We start from the raw sequence: 20,632 nt of genomic DNA, 5'->3' as shown, positions 1-20,632 counted from the left end.
AGCACAGTACACAGAAATAAAGTCATCAAGGTGAATAAAAGTTCCAAACCACAGGAATAAATTGCATTTAAAGAATGTACTGAAGAATCAGGCAAGTGCCAGAATCAAAAATTCATCAAATGATAGAATGCTGGCCCTAGAAAAAGCCTAGAAAGTTCCTAGATCTATGTCATTTTAATAAATGCAGCACAAATCTAAAAGCCAGCAAGCAAGCGCTCAAAATGGAATTAATCGGCTGGGCACGGTGGCTCACTCCTGTAATCCCAGCACTTTGGGAGGCTGAGGCGGGCAGATCACCTGAAGTCAGGAGTTTGAGACCAGCCTGGCCAACAGGCCAGGTAGAAACCCTGTCTCTACCAAAAATACCAAAATTAGCTGGGTGTGGTGGCGGGCGCCTGTAATCCCAGCTACTTGGGAGGCTGAGGCTGGAGAGAACTGCTTGAACCCGGGAGGCAGAGGTTGCAGTGAGCCTAGATCACACCACTGCACTCCAGCCTGGGCGATAAGAACGAAACTCCGTCTCCAAAAAAAAAAAAAAAAAATTAAATTAATCACTACAAGTAGTTGATTTAATCCTCTACTTAAGTTGATAAAAAGTAATATTAAAAATAACTAGTCTAGAAATCTGCTAATAAGGCCAATAATAAATAGCTGACTGAATGGAGAGAGGCAAGAAAGGAGAAAAGGTGGACATGTATCAGAACACTGGAATGAGGAAAAAAACAAAAGCTACTCTTATCCCAAGAATCTCTTGACACAGTATGTATAGCAGAACTTATGGACCTTCTCTCTTGATAACCATGTAAGGTTAACCTTGAATCAGACAGCCTGACAATTTGGAAAGATGGTGGAAGGAGAAGAAAATGAAGAGAAGATGTGCTCTTCAGGTCAACAATTCCCCACAGTGACTTAACCGGCCAGAGAGGAGTCATGTTTGCTGCTTCTGGCTTAATGATGGTAATGATAAAAATAATAACAACCAACCAAGTACTTATTATGTATTAAGTGCTTTACATGCATTATCTCATTAAGTATAAAAACAGAACCATAAGTTCCAATAAAAAAAATTAAAGAATTAGTACTGTGAATGAGAAGAGTAGGTCTTGATCTACCAATTACTAAGTCTCAGGCTGTCCCAACTCTCTTCTGACCCCAGATAACCATTTGCTATTCCAGACATATTTCTGGCTTAACTATGGTAATCATTACAGCTTTACAACATGGATTCTGTTAGCATCACAATTTACAAATGTAGTTTGGGAAGATTAAGACATTGAGTCTGAAGTCATATAGTAACAGAGTCAAGATTTAACCCCAGGTCTACCTGACTCCAAAGTCAGTGCTCTGAACTATTATATTACATAGACTCTCCAGTCAGAAATGGTGATAAGCAGCATAGAATGCAGAGGGAAGTTACCAGCATAGCAACCAACCAGATCACCTTTGAAGATCAACAATTGAGACTGACACAATAGGGAATCCCTGATGTGCACTGTTGCACCCATCAGGTGAAATCAACCAATGGACAGAAAAGGGGGATGATAACTGAGGCATAGCTAATAGTTACGCAGTTTTAAATTACAAATGCAACAAAATAAGGAGGAGCAAAAAGAAGTAGAGAAAACCGAGGGCCCTGTACTTAATCTCAGTTGAAGAGACTCTGAAAAAGCTATTTTTCTTTTTTTCTTTAAATGATAATCATTATTCTTTCAAATTCTGATTTGTAGGAACAGAAAGGAAATGCTGTTTAGCAGTACTCACTCTTTGAGCCTAGTTGGTTTATAGTTATATCTACCTAATTCATATATGAATGTGCTAGATTTATTGCCATTCTAAATTTTGAATCAATAAACAATTTTAACAAAAATAATTTTTCGTTCTTTCAAACTGTCTCCCAAAATTTTATAATTTCTATTGGTAAGTCTAATCAAGTTCCTGTAAACAAACACACACATATTTATATACTAGAACCAGCAAGAGCGAACATTAGAAAATTAGTAAACTTTCCATTCTCCCACATCCAATAAGAGTATACCTTAGTGCTCTATATATAGACAATGACACATCAATGTAAGAGAGTTCAGGGCAAAGGTAAAATAAATAAATAAATAAAATAAAATTTGTTTAAAAGTAAAAAAGAGAGGGGGGGTTAGCTCAGTCATCCCTTCCAAAAGCTTAACACAATAAAATGTCTAATTCTGGCAAAATTTAATGCAACTCAGACAGAAGTACAGATGCAAAATCATTTTTAAAAGAAGAGATGGCTGGGCACAGTGGCTCACGCCTGTAATCCCAGCACTTTGGGAGGCTTAGGTGGGTGGATCACAAGGTCAGGAGTTCCAGACCAGCCTGGCCAATATGGTGAAACGCTGTCTCTACTAAAAATACAAAAATTAGCCAGGCGTGGTGATGCACACCTGTATCCCAGCTACTTGGGAGGCTGAGGCAGGAGAATCACTTGAACCCGGAAAGCAGAGGTTGCAGTGAGCCAAGATTGCACCACTGCACTCCAGCCTGGGCAACAGGGAAAGACTCCCATCTCAAAAAAAAAAAAAGAGCTGACTTTAACCTTCATGTGAACAGAGAACAAATATGGCTTATGCCACACTAAAGATTTTACTTACATATTTTAATTTTAGCAACTAGGAATGTATAAAAATACTTTGTGTCTCAAAAATATAGCTAAAAAAATTTTAAGTATCAAACACATTTTCTATCTTCATTATATCAACTCTTGAAAACCAAAGTTTTCAAAGTTTAAATATCAGTTAACTCGCTGTAACTGATTATAAATTGGCTTTAGGGAATTTAAACAAAGTATCTTGCAGAGATACTTTCTTGAATTGTGTGTTTAGGGCTCCACCTAGTGGTAGTAAAATAAATACAAAAAGAAAGATAAGACATTAAAATGTTAAAATTGGTTCACTAGAAATTAATGCTTTTATCATCAAATCAAATGTCTTAACTGAGAAACTAAGGCCACTTGAATTTTTTGGAAAGATGCTATATTCTGTAAATAAATGACTTAGTAATCAAATTCCACAGTATTTTTTTTAAGGAAAGTTCCCTTTCTGATGAAAAACCAACATTCACGATGTATTATTGTGAAAAAAACTCATCGCTTTTTATACATTTTTTGTTAAAAAGCATGTAATATCCTTACACTATTTTGGGTATCTTTTTAATTCACTGCAGTCTTCATTGTAAAGAATAAATCCATTACAACTGTGAAGAAAATAAAATGTATTTACTCTTTTTTACTAAAATAATGTCTACACTTTGAGGAAAATCTGATATAATCTCAAAGTATCTAATTCTAATGTCCCGAAATTACTTATATTTGCTAGAATAGTATAGTTTCTTTTCTAGACAAAATAAAAATGGCTTTTCTCTGTCCCAGAATGCTTTGTTCACTAACAGAATACATATACTGGTTGCATAACCATAAAAGAGCATGGTCAGGGGCTACATCTGCATAGTGTATAATTTGAGAAAGTACCTAGAGCAATTGCCATTAAAATGCTAGTCACTGGCTGACTTTCCCATGTATTTTACTAAATGTCAATCAACTGCTTTTAAGAAAAAACAAAAACTAGCAAGAAAATGGACTTCCAAATACTGGAAAACTAGAAGCAGAAATATTGTTCAGGAATCCCTGGGCATTGACACTGCTTGTGTCAACTGACACCTTTTGGTGTCAAAGCTTCCTACAAACCTTTATCAGAAAACAAAACTTTAGGCCAGGCACAGTGGCTCAAGCCTGTAATCCCAGCACTTTGGGAGGCCAAGGCAGGTGAATCACTTGAGGCCAGGAGTTTGAGACCAGCCTGGCCAACATGCTGAAACCCTGTTTCTACCAAAAATACAAAAAAATTAGCCAGTTGTGGTAGCACACACCTGTAGTCCCAGCTATTCGGGAGGCTGAGGCAAGAGAATCACTTAAACCCAGGAGGCAGAGGCTGCAGTGAGCCAAGATCGCACCACTGCACTCCAGCCTGGGCAACAGAGCAAGACTCCATCTCAAAAAGGAAAGAAAAGAAAAGAAAAAAACAAAAAGAAAACAAAACTTAACTCTTTTACCCCTGACAAAATACTATCAGTTACTTCTGACTTCCTTTAATGCTTTTTAATGTCATTTTATACCTTTTCAAACACTAACCTATTTTCTGCCAGTTTTTCAAATGATACATTAGCCTTAAGTTTGCATTTCTATCAATAAAAAATTGCTTTCACACTCTTCTGTGCATTCTTTATTCTTCCAGTATAGGCATTTTTACTATTATTTCACCAGTTCTTCAAATGGCATATCAAGCTTAATTTCTAGCATATCAATCTTAATTTTATATTTCTCATTATTAGTAATTAAACTTTGGTATTTCATATTAGTAAGAGTACATATGATACTTCTTTAGCAATTTCATATTTATACTGAATTCTTTTCAGATTCTAGGTACTAATCTCATCGACTAGTACTGAAAACTTTGGTATTTCATATTAGTAAGAGTACATATGATACTTCTTTAGCAATTTCATATTTATACTGAATTCTTTTCAGATTCTAGGTGCTAATCTTATTGACTAGTACTGAAATTTTGGTTACTAACTATAAACTATATTTTTCTGAATATTAAATATATAAGACAATTAACCATGTTATAATTACCAGCTTTTGACAAACTAAACATTCTTTAAAATGCTGCTATAAAGATATAAAGACAGTTTTTAAAGCAAACACAAAGAAACAATAGAAATTACCAAAAGCTATTAAAATCATCCTATCCAATACACATCACTTGCTGTCAATCTCAAAATGATTTCAAAATATAGAATTTGGATATATCAGTAAATGTGGTAAATTCACCAAATTCTCCTGCAACAAATTAGTTCACAATTGATTTAAAGCCAAGATTTGAAAACATTTATTTAAACAGAAGCACATGAATTGTTACAGTTCTTTCAGAATAGGACATACATAGGCCCCAATTATGAAAGGGCAGTTATATAGCAAATAGTAAGCTTTCTGAGATGCAGAACGTTGCCCTACATTGCCCAGATAAAGTTATCAGCAGTTTTCTGTGCCTCTCATATGGATCCTGGAAAGTAGGAGAAGCTACACTGAGACACACTATTTGTTCCTACCTGAGTGACCATGTTGTTTCTAGTAAATCTTTGTATTCTTTGTTATATAAATTGAGAATCTGATCTAATCTTTCAGTGGAACAGCCTCTGCAATATCAATTTATAACCCACTTGAAACCCTGAAGTTAGAGTCAGAAGTGAGACTTGAAACACCGCAACTCTCTTCAGTAGCCTCCAGATATACTTAAGAAACCCAAAATTTCAGTAACAACCATGTGAGAAACAATGGGCTAAAATATTATTTAAAGATAGTAGATAAATTATCTTTGAGAGATGGGGTCTTTTTTCATAAAGCCACATGATTTGGAATTATTTTCTTTTAAACAACAAATAGCAAAGACACCACCTCCCAATTTTTTTTTTTTTTTTTTTTTGAGACAGAGCCTCACTCATGTTGCCCAGGCTGGAGTGTAGTGGCACGATCTTGGCTCACTGCAACCTTTGCCTCCCAGGTTTAAGCAATTCTCCTGCCTCAGCCTCCCAAATAGCTGGGATTACAGGCACCTGCCATCATGCCTGGCTATTTTTTGTATTTTTAGTAGAGATGGGGTTTCACCATGTTGACCAGGCTGGTCTCGAACTCCTGACCTCAGATGATCCACCTGCTTTGGCCTCCCAAAGTGCTGGGATTACAGCTGTGAGCCACTGTGCCCAACCACCACCTCCTTATCTTAAATGCACAAAAGGTTTGCTCAAAGTAGCCACTCAATCTTGGAATAAAATATTTCTACTATAGTTAGTTAGCAATATGAAATACCAAGAAAAAAACCAATGTAAAAGTATCATATCCAGTACTCTTAACATTTTCCCAACCATTTTATCAAATACAGCAGACATGAATAACAACCTTCCCATAACATTCCCTGATTGTGTTAGTCTGTCCTCATGCTGCTAATAAAGACGTACTCAAGACTGGGTAATTGATAAAGAAAAAGAGGTTTAATGGACTCACAGTTCCACATGTCTTGGGAGGCCTCAGAGAACTTACAATCATGGTGGAAGAAGAGGCCAACATGTTCTTCTTCACATGGCAGCAGGGAGAAGAAGAATGAGAGCCAAGCAAAGAGGAATGCCCCTTATAAAACCATCAGATCTCATGAGAACTTACTATCAGGAGAACAGGATGGGAGAAACCACCCCCATGATTCAATATCTCCACCTGGTCCATCTCATGACTATTGGGGATTACGGGAACTATAATTTAAGAAGAGATTTGAATGGGGACACAGCCAAACCATATCGCTGATACTCTGCAATCCAGAAGCAAATCAGAAATACAACAGCTCCAAGGAAATAATACGTAGGTCAAGAAAAAGGAAGATTCCTTCTACCAATATTAAGTATTGTGTAAGTGCACAAGCAATAGAAACTGAAAATGAAGTGCAGAAAACAGGCATATACACAGGCAACTTTAATACAGAGCACAATTATTCCTTAAATCATTAAAATTTATCTACAATGAACCTATTCTTCAGAGAGGCAAGAAAGTAAATGTAGTAGTATTATGACATAGGTCCAAAATTCTTTGCACATCTTACAATAAGAGGAAGGGTCTACACTCCCTTCCTTTAATCTGGGCAGGCTTGTGACTACTTTCACCAATGGAATATGACAGAAGTGACACTATGTGACTTCAAAGACTAGAAAAGGCCATGCAATATCTACCTGCCTCCTTTAGACACTTAGTCTGGAGAAAGCCATCCACTATGTAAGAAATCTGACTATCCTAAAAATGACAAGCTGGAGAGGCCACATGTAGCCACTCCCAAATGACAGCCACAGCAACTGCCAGCAATGTGGGCGAGCCATCTTGGCTGTCTAGTCCAGCTGAGACTTCAGATTACTTCAGCCCCAGCAGGTAGCTGACAGCAACCAATATCCATTTGACTACAACCACATACGAGACCCCAACCTACAACTGCCCAGCCAAGTCTTTCCTGAATTCCTAAAGAAAAACAAAAAGTTTTCATGTAGAATACAAGTTACTTGGAAATTTGCATAAAATATTTAAAATAGTATTAAACTTAAAATCTTTCCCAGGATAATTCCTTTTTTCTCCATTTTTTTCCCTTTTGGCACTAGTCCTTTTTGGTGCTGTCCTAAACTTATTTTCTACCCCTGGATGCCCTTCCCCCTCCATATGCTTCAATACTAATTTTAAACTTCCTTCAAATTTCAGCTCAAGACAGTTCCTTAGGTAGTTGGGACCGACTCATATTCAGAGAAGGACTGTGTGGTAGATAGAGCTCCCTCTCCCCTCTCCCCTCTCCCCTCTCCCCTCTCCCCTCCCCCCTCCCCTCTCCCCTCCCCCCTCCCCCCTCCCCCCTCTCCCCTCTCCCCTCTCCCCTCTCCCCTCTTTCCACGGTCTCCCTCTGATGCCGAGCGGAAGCTGGACGGTACTGCTGCCATCTCAGCTCACTGCAACCTCCCTGCCCGATTCTCCTGCCTCAGCCTGCCAAGTGCCTGCGATTGCAGGCGTGCGCCGCCACGCCTGACTGGTTTTCGTATTTTTTTGGTGGAGATGGGGTTTCGATGTGTCGGCTGGGCTGGTCTCCAGCTCCTAACCGCGAGTGATCCGCCAGCCTCGGCCTCCCGAGGTGCCGGGATTGCAGACGGAGTCTCGTTAACTCAGTGCTCAATGGCGCCCAGGCTGGAGTGCAGTGGCGTGATCTCGGCTCGCTACAACCACCTCCCAGCCGCCTGCCTTGGCCTCCCTAAGTGCCGAGATTGCAGCCTCTGCCTGGCAGCCACCCCGTCTGGGAAGTGAGGAGCGTCTCCGCCTGACTGCCCATCGTCTGGGATGTGAGGAGCCCCTCTGCCTGGCTGCCCAGTCTGGAAAGTGAGGAGCGTCTCTGCCCGGCCGCCATCCCATCTAGGAAGTGAGGAGCGCCTCTTCCCGGCCGCCATCACATCTGGGAAGTGAGGAGCGTCTCTGCCCGGCCGCCCATCGTCTGAGATGTGGGGAGCACCTCTGCCCTGCCGCCCCGTCCGGGATGTGAGGAGTGTCTCTGCCCGGCCGCCCTGTCTGAGAAGTGAGGAGACCCTCTGCCTGGCAACCGCCCCGTCTGAGAAGTGAGGAGCCCCTCCGCCCGGCAGCCACCCCGTCTGAGAAGTGAGGAGCGTCCTCCCTCCTCGTCTGGGAGGGAGGTGGGGGGGTCAGCCCCCCGCCCGGCCAGCCGCCCCGTCCGGGAGGTGAGGGGTGCCTCTGCCCGGCCGCCCCTACTGGGAAGTGAGGAGCCCCTCTGCCCGGCCAGCCGCCCCGTCCGGGAGGGAGGTGGGGGGGTCAGCCCCCCTCCCGGCCAGCCGCCCCATCCGGGAGGGAGGTGGGGGGGTCAGCCCCCCGCCCGGCCAGCCGCCCCGTCCGGGAGGGAGGTGGGGGGGATCAGCCCCCCGCCTGGCCAGCCGCCTCGTCCGGGAGGGAGGTGGGGGGATCAGCCCCCTGCCCAGCCAGCCGCCCTGTCCAGGAGGTGGGGGGGGCGCCTCTGCCCGGCCGCCCCTACTGGGAAGTGAGGAGCCCCTCTGCCCGGCCAGCCGCTCTGTCTGGGAGGGAGGTGGGGGGGTCAGCCCCCGGCCCGGCCAGCCGCCCCGTCCGGGAGGGAGATGGGGGGGTTAGCCCCCCGCCTGGCCAGCCGCCCTGTCTGGGAGGGAGGTGGGGGGGTCAGCCCCCGGCCTGGCCAGCCGCCCCGTCCGGGAGGGAGATGGGGGGGTTAGCCCCCCGCCTGGCCAGCCGCCCCATCCGGGAGGTGAGGGGCACCTCTGCCCGGCCGCCCCTTCTGGGAAGTGAGGAGCCCCTCTGCCCGGCCAGCCGCCCCGTCCGGGAGGGAGGTGGGGGGGTCAGCCCCCCGCCCGGCCAGCCGCCCCGTCCGGGAGGGAGGTGGGGGGGTCAGCCCCCCGCCCGGCCAGCCGCCCCGTCCGGGAGGGAGGTGGGGGGGTCAGCCCCCCGCCCGGCCAGCCGCCCCGTCCGGGAGGGAGGTGGGGGGGTCAGCCCCCCGCCCGGCCAGCCGCCCCGTCCGGGAGGGAGGTGGGGGGTCAGCCCCCCGCCCGGCCAGCCGCCCCGTCCGGGAGGGAGGTGGGGGGGTCAGCCCCCCGCCCGGCCAGCCGCCCCGTCCGGGAGGGAGGTGGGGGGGTCAGCCCCCCGCCCGGCCAGCCGCCCCGTCCGGGAGGGAGGTGGGGGGTCAGCCCCCCGCCCGGCCAGCCGCCCCGTCCGGGAGGGAGGTGGGGGGTCAGCCCCCCGCCCGGCCAGCCGCCCCGTCCGGGAGGGAGGTGGGGGGGGTCAGCCCCCCGCCCGGCCAGCCGCCCCGTCCGGGAGGGAGGTGGGGGGGTCAGCCCCCCGCCCGGCCAGCCGCCCCGTCCGGGAGGGAGGTGGGGGGGTCAGCCCCCCGCCCGGCCAGCCGCCCCGTCCGGGAGGGAGGTGGGGGGTCAGCCCCCCGCCCGGCCAGCCGCCCCCTCCGGGAGGGAGGTGGGGGGGTCAGCCCCCCGCCCGGCCAGCCGCCCCGTCCGGGAGGGAGGTGGGGGGATCAGCCCCCCGCCCGGCCAGCCGCCCTGTCCGGGAGGTGAGGGGCGCCTCTGCCCGGCCGCCCCTACCGGGAAGTGAGGAGCCCCTCTGCCCGGCCAGCCGCCCCCTCCGGGAGGGAGGTGGGGGGGTCAGCCCCCCGCCAGGCCAGCCGCCCCGTCGGGGAAGTGAGGGGCACCTCTGCCCGGCCGCCCCTACTGGGAAGTGAGGAGCCCCTCTGCCCGGCCAGCCACCCTGTCCGGGAGGGAGGTGGGGGGTCAGCCCCCCGCCCGGCCAGCCGCCCCGTCCGGGAGGGAGGTGGGGGGGGTCAGCCCCCCGCCCGGCCAGCCGCCCCGTCCGGGAGGTGAGGGGCGCCTCTGCCCGGCCGCCCCTACTGGGAAGTGAGGAGCTCCTCTGCCCGGCCACCACCCCATCTGGGAGGTGTACTCAACAGCTCATTGAGAACGGACCATGAAGACAATGGCGGTTTTGTGGAATAGAAAGGGGGGAAAGGTGGGGAAAAGATTGAGAAATCGGATGGTTGCTGTGTCTGTGTAGAAAGAGGTAGACATGGGAGACTTTTCATTTTGTTCTGTACTAAGAAAAATTCTTCTGCCTTGGGATCCTGTTGATCTGTGACCTTACCCCCAACCCTGTGCTCTCTGAAACATGTGCTGTATCCACTCAGGGTTGAATGGATTAAGGGCGGTGCAAGATGTGCTTTGTTAAACAGATGCTTGAAGGCAGCATGTTCGTTAAGAGTCATCACCACTCCTTAATCTCAAGTACCCAGGGACACAAACACTGCGGAAGGCCGCAGGGTCCTCTGCCTAGGAAAACCAGAGAACTTTGTTCACTTGTTTATCTGCTGACCTTCCCTCCACTATTGTCCTGTGACCCTGCCAAATCCCCCTCTGCGAGAAACACCCAAGAATGATCAATAAAAAAGAAAAAAAAAAAAGACAGTTCCTTAATGTTAATTTCATAAATAGCTATACTGGATAACCTTCCCATTACCAGAAATTTTCCCATTTTTTTTTAACACAAGGTTTATATTACACTATCTTTTATTAATACGTACATCAAATTTACTCTCCCACTACTTGGTGTATATTTTATCTTCTAAGTTCCTTGAGAACTGAAGGTGTCTTCTATTTCTACATTGAATTCACAAGTGCTGTGAGGATATAAATTACAAATCTTAATAAAAAGAACAGGCTCACTAGAGGGCACCCTTTACCAAAAAGTAAACTCTAGAAATCCAAGTACAGTCGGCCCTCTGTATCTGGGGGTTCCGTATCCCTGGATTCAACCAGCCACAGATGGAAAATATTCAAGGAAAAAAAAAATGGGTGGTTGCGTCTATACTAAACATGTATGGACTTTTGTTCTTGCCATTATTCCCTATCCAATACAGTAAACCACTATTTACATGGCATTTACATTGTTATTAGGTATTATACGTAATCTAGAGATGACAAAGTACATGGGAGGATGTGCATAGGTTATATGTAAATACTACACCATTTTATATAAGAGATTTCAACATCCATGGATTTAGGTATCCACACCGGTTCCCGGAAGCAAATCCCCACAAAAACTGGGATGACTGTATTTTCATTTAGTACCACATCAAAATATGATGTGAATCTCATACTCGACCTAATCAACAACTAAGTATTATGAAATAAAAATAAAAATAAGATTTCCCCATTTTTTGAAGTGGTTTTACCCTGTTACCTATTGCTTTAATATAACTGTTTTTAAAAAAATAGCAGAACAGAATCATAAACAGCACAAAAATTATCTGGCAATTCCAGGCTCCTATGGGTAAGTATAAACAACACAGCACAGGATAAACTTTTATACATTACAGAGTGCCTGACATACAACAGGCATTCAAATATTGAAAGAACACATATAATAATTTTACTAAAGAACATCTTAAAATCAGCGTTTGAATTTGCAATAAATATATAAAAGTTACATATATTGAAAACTGATGGGAAATCAGTACTGATGGATAAGATCTATAAGGAATTGAATATCAATCAAATACAAACAAAAACATATTTTACTTGTCTTCTTCATCAGCATTAGAAAATCTACAAAGGATGATTTTTTATGATTTATTCATGTTAGATGTCATATATGAGGATAATACTGAAATTACTGAATGAAAAATAACCTAAAATTTCTAACAGACCTATGAGCTTTTTTTTCTCTTTTAGAGACAGAGTCTCACTCTGTTTCCCAGGCTGGAGTGCAGTGGTGTGATCACAGCTCACTATAGGTTCGACCTCAGGCTCAAGTGATCCTCTCACCTCAGCCTCTCCAGTAGCTATAACCACAGGCGTGCACCACCATGCCCAGCTAATTTGCTTAAAATTCTGTAGAGACACAGTCTCCCTACGTTGCCCAGGCTAGTCTTGAGGGGTCCTCCAGTCTCAGCCTTCCAGAGTGCTGGGATTACAGGTGTGAACAACCACAACTGGCCTCTATGAGCCTTTTAACCTACTTCTAAACTATATAATAACATTAGCATTTTATAGGGGGAAAACATTAAGCAAAGTTAATGCTTAAAAAGATAATTTTTGGCAGTCCTGGAAAAGACAACACTGTATAAAGTATATCCTGAGGTGGAAGCAACAACTTTACTAAACTGCAGAAAATTTTAAAAATGAAAGCCAGATGCAAATACATTTAATTCTAACTTTGAAACAAAGAACCCCCTGAAATACATACATATTTTTAAAGACCTTTTTTAACAAGTGGCCTCAGTTTGTTGATTTCTTTGGAAAAAAGTGATAAGCTCTTATTACAAATTAAAAATGAAGTTCTTAAAAATCTCAACTTGACTAGGTATAAAACAATTTTAAAACCTTTAAGGTAGATTGAGAAAAACCTGGCTTAAAAAAACAACACATTTGTCATTGTTACAGGTAGATAGGCATGGGCAGGGCAGGAGAGGGCTCTCCCCGCCACCCACCAGAAATGTCAGGTGACAGTTTGACAGTTATCGCATTGTCTCTCTAAAAATGATAATTTGGCACCCCCAGGAAGAAGCAACTTCCTGGGCATGCATGTGTGATAAGAGACAAAAATGGTAAAGTATGATCTTCCAGGGGCGCACTCCACCAAAAAAGGAAAGAAAACATCAGATGGGCATGTGTATCACTCCCTAAACACACTGTGTGTGCTCAATTCCAAAGGGTAAGGAGGGCACTGGGCATGCGGAAAGTCCACCCTAAGGGAAGAATCATGGGGAAAAGGGGAGCCTATAAAGTCCCAGGATCAAGGTTAAGGTTCCTTTTTTTGCTGTCTTCTTTTGCCCTCTTTTCTGTCTTGGACCTTCATGTGCCTGCTTGGCATCATTACCAAAAAGAGATGTCCACAGGGACCTTTCTCGCCAAAGACGACCTAGAAAGAACTACAATGAAGAGGATAAGGAAAATCAAGTAGATGAGACTCAAGATCAGCAGTCACCTCGCCATCAGTACTGTAGCAACTTCAATTACTGATGCAGATGCTCAGAAAAACCTAAACCATAACATGGCAAACAAATAAAAGCAGTCAATCTACCAGCTAGAATTCACCCACTCCCAAGGCTGAGCAGGGCAAGGATGAATAAATGCCGGTTTACCATCTCTACCATCATCCAGTTTAATTATCCAACAAGAAGAAATGAATAGAAAATTCCAGCAATAGGAAATGGAACAAAAGGTTGGAGCTGAAGACCTTAAGTGCTTGCTTTTTGCCCAATGACCAGATAACTGGAACTATCTGCATTATCTATGCAACATGAGGTTTGTCGTATTTTTACCTAAAGACATATCCTTTTCATAATGACAAAAATATATTTTTAAAACTAAATATGTAATATACATATATATTTAATTTGTTAAATGTTTTTCAAAAGACAAAGAATTTTGCCATATAAGTATATCCAGAAGTAGTATGGAGGAAAACAAAAACACAGTTAGTGATATAAGGCTGATCCCAACTCCCATCACTGACCCTGACCACACAGTCCACTTCTATTGGTCATTTCTCAGGTTTGCAGAAGAATCAGAAAGAAAACATGAAGTTGAAAAAGGCAATTCCCACTCAAAAGCAGAATATAAATAACAAAACAAAACATAAAAATCATCTTTTTCCATCTGTATTAGTGCTTTGCAATCCACAAAGCAATTTTGCATACATCACTGCATTTGGTATCAAGAACCTGGAGAAGTATAAAGGACAACTGGCTTTATATCTATCTCACAGATGAGGAAAATGAGGCTCAAAGAAGTTAAGGGATTTATTCAACACCATGTGGCTTCTAAAAGGCCAGAGCCAGGTAGACAATCCAAATCTTAGACTCATAAGGAATGCTGAAGGATATTACAGGAAAAAAAAAGGTAAAAGGAGATGACTGCACAAATCGTCATTCAGTTGCTGATATTATATTATGTTCAATGTCAGTAATACATTCATTGCTGATTTCCACGGTATCTGATTATTATGGCAATGCCTGTAGTAATTAATTCTCTTGAAATTAAGCTCCTGCACAAAGAAGTGGGCAATACCAAAACATCAATGCATACACTCCCTTACAAACCACAAAGGGTAAGTTTCCTGCCTTCCCGTTCAGGGATGACAAAAACAAAAAAACAAAAAATCATTACGCAGATTCTATTAGCCTTGCTCTATTAAACTAAAAAGAACCATCCCTTCTAGTAAGAGAGCCCTAAAAGCAAACTTGGTTTAAGTTCTTTTTTACCTCCGGAATGAATGAATGAGGATATGAATGAAAAGGGAAGGTAGGAAAGGATTGCATTGTTTTGTTTTTTTCCATCATTGAGAAATGAAAAGGGGCATGCATAGGGTAAAAGTGTCAGTGATTTTTCTTACAGCCCCTATCTCCTAAGGAAAATGAACTGGAGATTGGTCTCACTTAAGCTACTGGATGCCTGTCTGGGAACTGCAGAGGAAGAAGGAACCTACATCACTTTACTGTAAGTTCTTTCCAAGATCTGAGCCTCCTCTGCCCTAGCACAGGTTGGACATACAGGACCCTCCCTTCCTGAGTGCAATTCTGATCACATTCTTTAAACCCTCTCTTTTTTTAGGTTAAAATTTAATAATGTTTTGACACTGCAGCTTTCATTATCTGATACTCCAGGTTAAAAGGCAAAGCACAGTGATTAAAAGTGTAGGCTCTGGAGTCAACTGGCCTGCATCCACATCTACCTCTACCAATTACTGAGTGCAGGGGGCAAATGACCTAATCTATCTATCCCTACCTCAATTTCCTCAGCTGCAAATGGGTATAACAATGGTACCCTCTTTGCTTCTTGTTAAGATTAAATAACGCATTTAAGTGCTTAAAACATTGGCAATGTTCAATAGATGTTAGCTATTATAATTACCTACATGATTACTTTTATCTCCAGGAATGAAGATCTTGACTAAGAAATTATTTTAGATTTAATATTATTTTTCATAAAATTTCACACAAAATGAGAACCACTTAAATGTGCAACATAAGGAAATAATTAAATAAGCTAAGATATATGTACTTTAAAATATTAATCAACCATAAAGAATTACCTTACAGAGTGCTTATAACATTATAATAGGCATTGTCAATATTAAATTCAAAAAGATGAACACACAAATACAGATATACTCACAGGACAAACTCAGAAATACACACACCAAATATGGAGTACTTTTGGTTATAAGGGTTTTAAGTGATTTTTATATATACACGTGTTCTGAAATTTTTTTAATGAATATTTACTATTTTTATAATCAAAAAATTGTATTTTTATTTTGATAAAAAAGGGATGAAAATTTCTATATATTATAGTCACTGCTTCACTTAAAAACTATTTAATAGTAATCATTTAATATGTTGAATAACATAACTTTGCTCAATAAATATTCAATATTTAGTACATGTCCACTTTACATAGAAAAACTCAAATTAATGTCAACAATGATTATTCTTTAGTGGGAATAAAAGTGATTTTTTCTGCTCTCTATTCTTCTATATTTTTTAAGTTTTTCTATAAAGAAAGTTTGTGTTTTTCATTAATTCAGTCCAAAATAATTTACTAAGTCTGTTGTACTCATGGCATTCTGTTATGTAACACAGTAGGAATTCATGAGATATGTATGAAATCACAGGTCTCAGGGGCAATCTAATTAGGGCTATATTCAAAACATACTTATTCATACACAAAGACATACATTTACAAACAACAAAATAATGCTGTGTAGCATTTTCAAAGTCCATGCTATAAGAATCCAGACATATAAAATATATGTGTGTGTGTATCCATGTAGAATGCAGTATTCTAAGATGGAAAAATTTCGTGGAGGAAATAGGAGAATTCAATAATAGGTAATATTTGAATTGGTAGAGAAAGGAGGAGGAGGGTATTCAATTACGGGTAAAGACAGACAGGAAAGAACATGGCATTGTGCATAATTCAAACAGTTTAACTGATATGAAAGATATCTGTTGTTACTGGGAATTTCACTGTAATTCCCATACAGTGATTCCTAATCTTTATTTAGGCTGTGCCTGGGGATAGCATGACTCTCCTCTCTAATTATAATCAAAGTTATAGTTCTCCCTAGGAAAGTGCACAAACACAGCTATAATACCTACCTTCTCTCTGAGAACTGCTACCCATTGACAAGGTTGGACAAGCTGCATAGCCTCTTTCAAAGTACACTGCAACAGGTGTGTACAATCTGATACACTCTCAGGAATTTTAAATTAACTGGAATTCAGATAGTCAGGTATGTGCCTGACTAACATATAAAAGCTATAGGTGGTCATCCTCCACCAAGTACAGAGAGAAGCAGAGAAAGTCAGACTTCACAAAAGGATGAAGACAAAGTCATCAAGGAGAAATAGAAAGAAAGATGGTTGTCCACTTCTTTGTTCCAGTCTTTCAAAAAGTTTGGCTGCCCTAAGATTTTTATAAAATACCTCAGTAACCTTCACCATTTATTTTTTCATTTTTTCTTAAGCTAACTCAAGTTGGTTTGATTACCCGCAACTACAAATTTTTTTTAAATCCTGGACAAAGATGCTCACATGGGTGTGCATGTGTGGGGGTGCACACACACACACACATTTCTTACAATTAAAAGAGGTTTACAGACACCTTCATCTGACTAGTATATTAGAGCATATCTTCCCAAATGAATAAGTTATGGGAATACCACAATATTGATCATCTCAGCTCTCAATCTAATTTTCTGTTTGTGTCACAATATAAAGAATGGGAAGCCCTACCACATAATAATCCAGAAATAAGGGTCAAGACATGGTTTACGTTACTAGACTCCTGATGAAAACAGCATGTCAAAGAGGTCACCAGGCTGATGATGATGATGATGATATGCCATATAAATTTTACACACTTTTAGTTTTTTCACAACACCAACAATATTGTACTGCTAAGTAAAAAACTGAAGTTAAGGTAAGTATCCTAAAATACTGCTGCTCGGTATTCAAACCAATGCTATAGCCTGTAGCTACAGAGTAACTGAGAGTTTCTAGCAACTAAAGAGGAAAAAAATGTATATACATAGAATCCAAATTTCTTTTTTCCTTTTTTCTTTCTTTTTTTTTTTTTCTGTGACATGGTCTTGCTCTGTCGCCTAGGCTGAAGTGCAATGGTGCGATCCCAGCTCACTGCAACCTCTGCCTCCCCGGTTCAAGCAATTCTCCTGCCTCAGCCTCCCAAGTAGCTGGGATTACAAGCATGTACCAACACACCTGGCTAATTTTTTTTATATTTTAGTAGAAATGGGGTTTCACCATGTTGGCCAGGCTGGTCTCAAACTCCTGACCTCAAGTGATCTGCCCACCTCGGCCTCCCAAAGTGCTGGTATTACAGGCATGAGCCACCGTGCCTGGCCCAGAATCCAATTTCTTTCACCATGGAATACTGAAAAATATTTCTTGTTTACATAAAACTCACGTTCTATGTGTTTTTCCATGAAATATTTCATCTAGTTTGCTATATGTGCTCGTAAAATGCTTTATAAAATAATGCCCAGATGCTTTCTCTAATTTATTTGAAGAGATTCTGTCAAAGAATTTGTAATGACAGAATTGATATACTTTAATATGTTTCTTAAAAGATACATTCATATCTTAAAGGATTATATGACCCTTCAAAGCATCAAGAGCAAGCAAAAGCATAAAAATGAAGAACGATTTTCTGTATATTTCTGATGTTGAATTTTACTTGACTTGTTCTCACAAATAGTATCCTGTTTCCACGCACAGAAAAAAGTCTAGTGTCGTGTGTTAGTTAACATTGCCTCCTATAACTAGTGTTGACATTCTGTATTACTGACATTAATACTCACTGTAATTTTGAATAACAGCACAGCACACTGATGATCATTAATGAACATCCTCCATGGTGAAACCTGAATTCACAATCAGCCAGCACAGATTTGCAATAGACTTCCTCCTTCCTGTTTTTACATTCCTGACCAAAGAGGTATCTCTTCCTGTTGACTGTTGGGCATTTGATAAAATGCAAAAAATGAGAGATGAAAACACCCACTATATTTAATTGTATTTGTCCTCTAGGATAAAATGAATTGCGAAAATAAATTTTAATTCAAAAAGTTTAAACAAGTAGATTAATGAATGCAAATATAGACTGCTTTCCCAGAAAACTTCAGAAAATTAAACAAAAATATCAGACTGACTACAGCAGATCTAATGTGCACTTTGCGTAATAGCTTAAGAGATGAACTATATACTCAACCCAAGTCTTTTACAGGAATCTTAATCTACAGTTAAGAAGAAATTCACTGAAGGACTGACTTCACAGCAAAACAAAAAGAATACTACTCAATCATAGAAAACAAAACATAAAATTAATTGAGCTTTACACTTATTAGTTGTGCATGTATAATTCACTTAGGATTTACAATGCTAAAGACTATAAAGTCTATAAATATCTTTATTTTTCAAAATAAAGATGTAACATTAATATTTATATACCCAAAAATTCAAAACCAATCTCATCGAACAGAAACTAAAGGAGATGCAACAAAAAAGAGAAACAAGTTAATAAAAGGGGACTTTAACATATCTCTCTCAATCCAAGAATGATCAGGTGAAAAATAACATGAGGCTTTAGAAGATATAATGAACTTAATTAATAAGGCATGTATGTGTATAAAACTGTGAAGCCTAATAAAAAACCATACACTTTGAAGACCACATAGAATACTCATGAAAACTAACCATATATTAAGCCACTAATAAAACCTCAATTAATTTGAAAGAATAGAATAAAAACAGATTGATCTAACTATAATGTAATAAAAGTAGAAATTAGTAGCAAAATTTAACAAATAAAAAAGACTCTCCATACTTGGAAAGTTATAAAAAACACACAATATAAAAAAACTTTTGGATCAAAGGGGAAATAAATACAGCAGAATTGCTTTAAAAGAGCAATAAGGAAGATATATCAGAACATGTAGAATACACCTAGAGCAATCATCAGTGAAGAAGAACAGCATTAAATAATAACGTCAATAAATGAATTACGTACAAAATGCAAAAAGCTAGGAAAAGAATAAAAGAAATGGAAAGAATCATTAAAAATAAAAGCAGAAAGGAATGAGTTAGAAAACAAAAAATGTATGGAACTACTAAACAGGTTTTTTAAAAAAATCGACAAAACAGGCAAACCACTAGTTAACCAAACAAAAGGGGAAAACAATGACTGAAATTACAAATACACAAAATTTAAATTTAAATACAAAAAATACTAAAATTAGGACTGACAAGTGGGATATAACCATTGAAAGAGAAGAAATTATTATTATTATTATTTTATTTATTTTTTTTAAACGGAATCTCACTCTGTCACCCAGGCTGGAGTACAGTGGCACAATTTCAGCTCACTGCAACCTCTGACTCCCTGGTTCAAAGCGATTCTCCTGCCTCAGCCTCCTGAGTAGCTGGGATTACAGGCATGCACCACCACGCCCAGCTAATTTTTGTATTTTTAGTAGAGACAGGGTTTCATCATGTTGGCCAGGCTGGTCTCGATCTCCTAGACTCAAGTGATCCTCCAGCCTCGGCCTCCCAAAGTGCTGGGATTACAGGCGTGAGCCACTGCAAACTGGCCTATGATTTTTTTTTTTTTTTTTTTTTGAGACAGGGTCTTGTTCTGTCACCCAGGCAGGAGTGCAGGAACACAATCACAGCTCACTCCAGCCCCAATCTCCCACCTCAGCCTCCCAATTAGCTAAGACCACAGGTGTCCAGCTAATCTGGTTTTTGTTTGTTGTAGATACTGGGTCTCCCTATGTCACCCAGGCTGGTCTCAAACTCCTGGGCTCAAGTGATCCTCCCACCTCAGCCTCCCAAAGTGCTGGGATTATAGGCATGAGTCACCGTGCTGGGCCGAAATCTTATTTTTAGTAAGATTACACAAGTCTACTCAAATAAATTTGATAAACTTGAAGAAATGATAATTTTTCAAAAGAACACAATTTATTGACCCTCGAGAGAGAAAGTCTAAAACAGACCAATTATCACAAAAGAAACAGAGAAAAGAGTTAAAAGACTCCTCTACCAAAAGCACCAGATCCATTGATTTTCACAGGGGTAATTCTGAGAAACTTTTAAAAATAGATAACATCAGCTGGGCATGGTGGCTCACACCTGTAATCCTAGCACTTTGGGAGGCCGAGGTGGGTGGATCACGAGGTCAGCAGATCAAGACCATTCTGGCCAACATGGTGAAACCCCATCTCTACTAAAAATACAAAAATTAGCTGGGCGTGGTGGCGCATGCCTGTAATCGCAGCTACTCAGGAGGCTGAGGCAGGAGAATCGCTTTGAACCAGGCAGTCAGAGGTTGCAGTGAGCCAAGATCGCATCACTGCACTCCAGCCTGGTGACAGAGCGAGACTCCATCTCAAAAAAAAAAAAAAAAAGATAACACCTAC

At 41.6% G+C, this 20,632-nt stretch overlaps 1 protein-coding gene across 23 annotated transcripts in view; it reads right to left on the bottom strand.

Annotated features, from left to right (window-relative positions):
• Positions 1-20,632, bottom strand: part of EXOC6 (exocyst complex component 6) — a 257,578-nt gene that overhangs the window by 169,103 nt on the left and 67,843 nt on the right. For 3 of the 23 annotated variants that reach the window (XM_034931112.3, XM_055093146.2, XM_055093154.1), the window contains exon 2: positions 18,017-18,170. The exons of the other annotated variants lie outside the window; for them this stretch is intronic. In XM_034931112.3, the coding sequence (XP_034787003.1) occupies positions 18,017-18,054 (38 nt within the window). In that variant the 5' untranslated portion in view covers positions 18,055-18,170. The remainder of the gene's footprint in view (positions 1-18,016; positions 18,171-20,632) is intronic. 23 annotated transcript variants of the gene reach the window in all.

This window comes from Pan paniscus, chromosome 8 (genome assembly GCF_029289425.2).
Source record: "Pan paniscus chromosome 8, NHGRI_mPanPan1-v2.0_pri, whole genome shotgun sequence".
Classification (NCBI taxonomy): domain Eukaryota; kingdom Metazoa; phylum Chordata; class Mammalia; order Primates; family Hominidae; genus Pan; species Pan paniscus.
The sequence above is the reverse complement of the archived record's forward strand: the minus strand, read 5'-3'. Positions and strand labels throughout refer to the sequence as shown.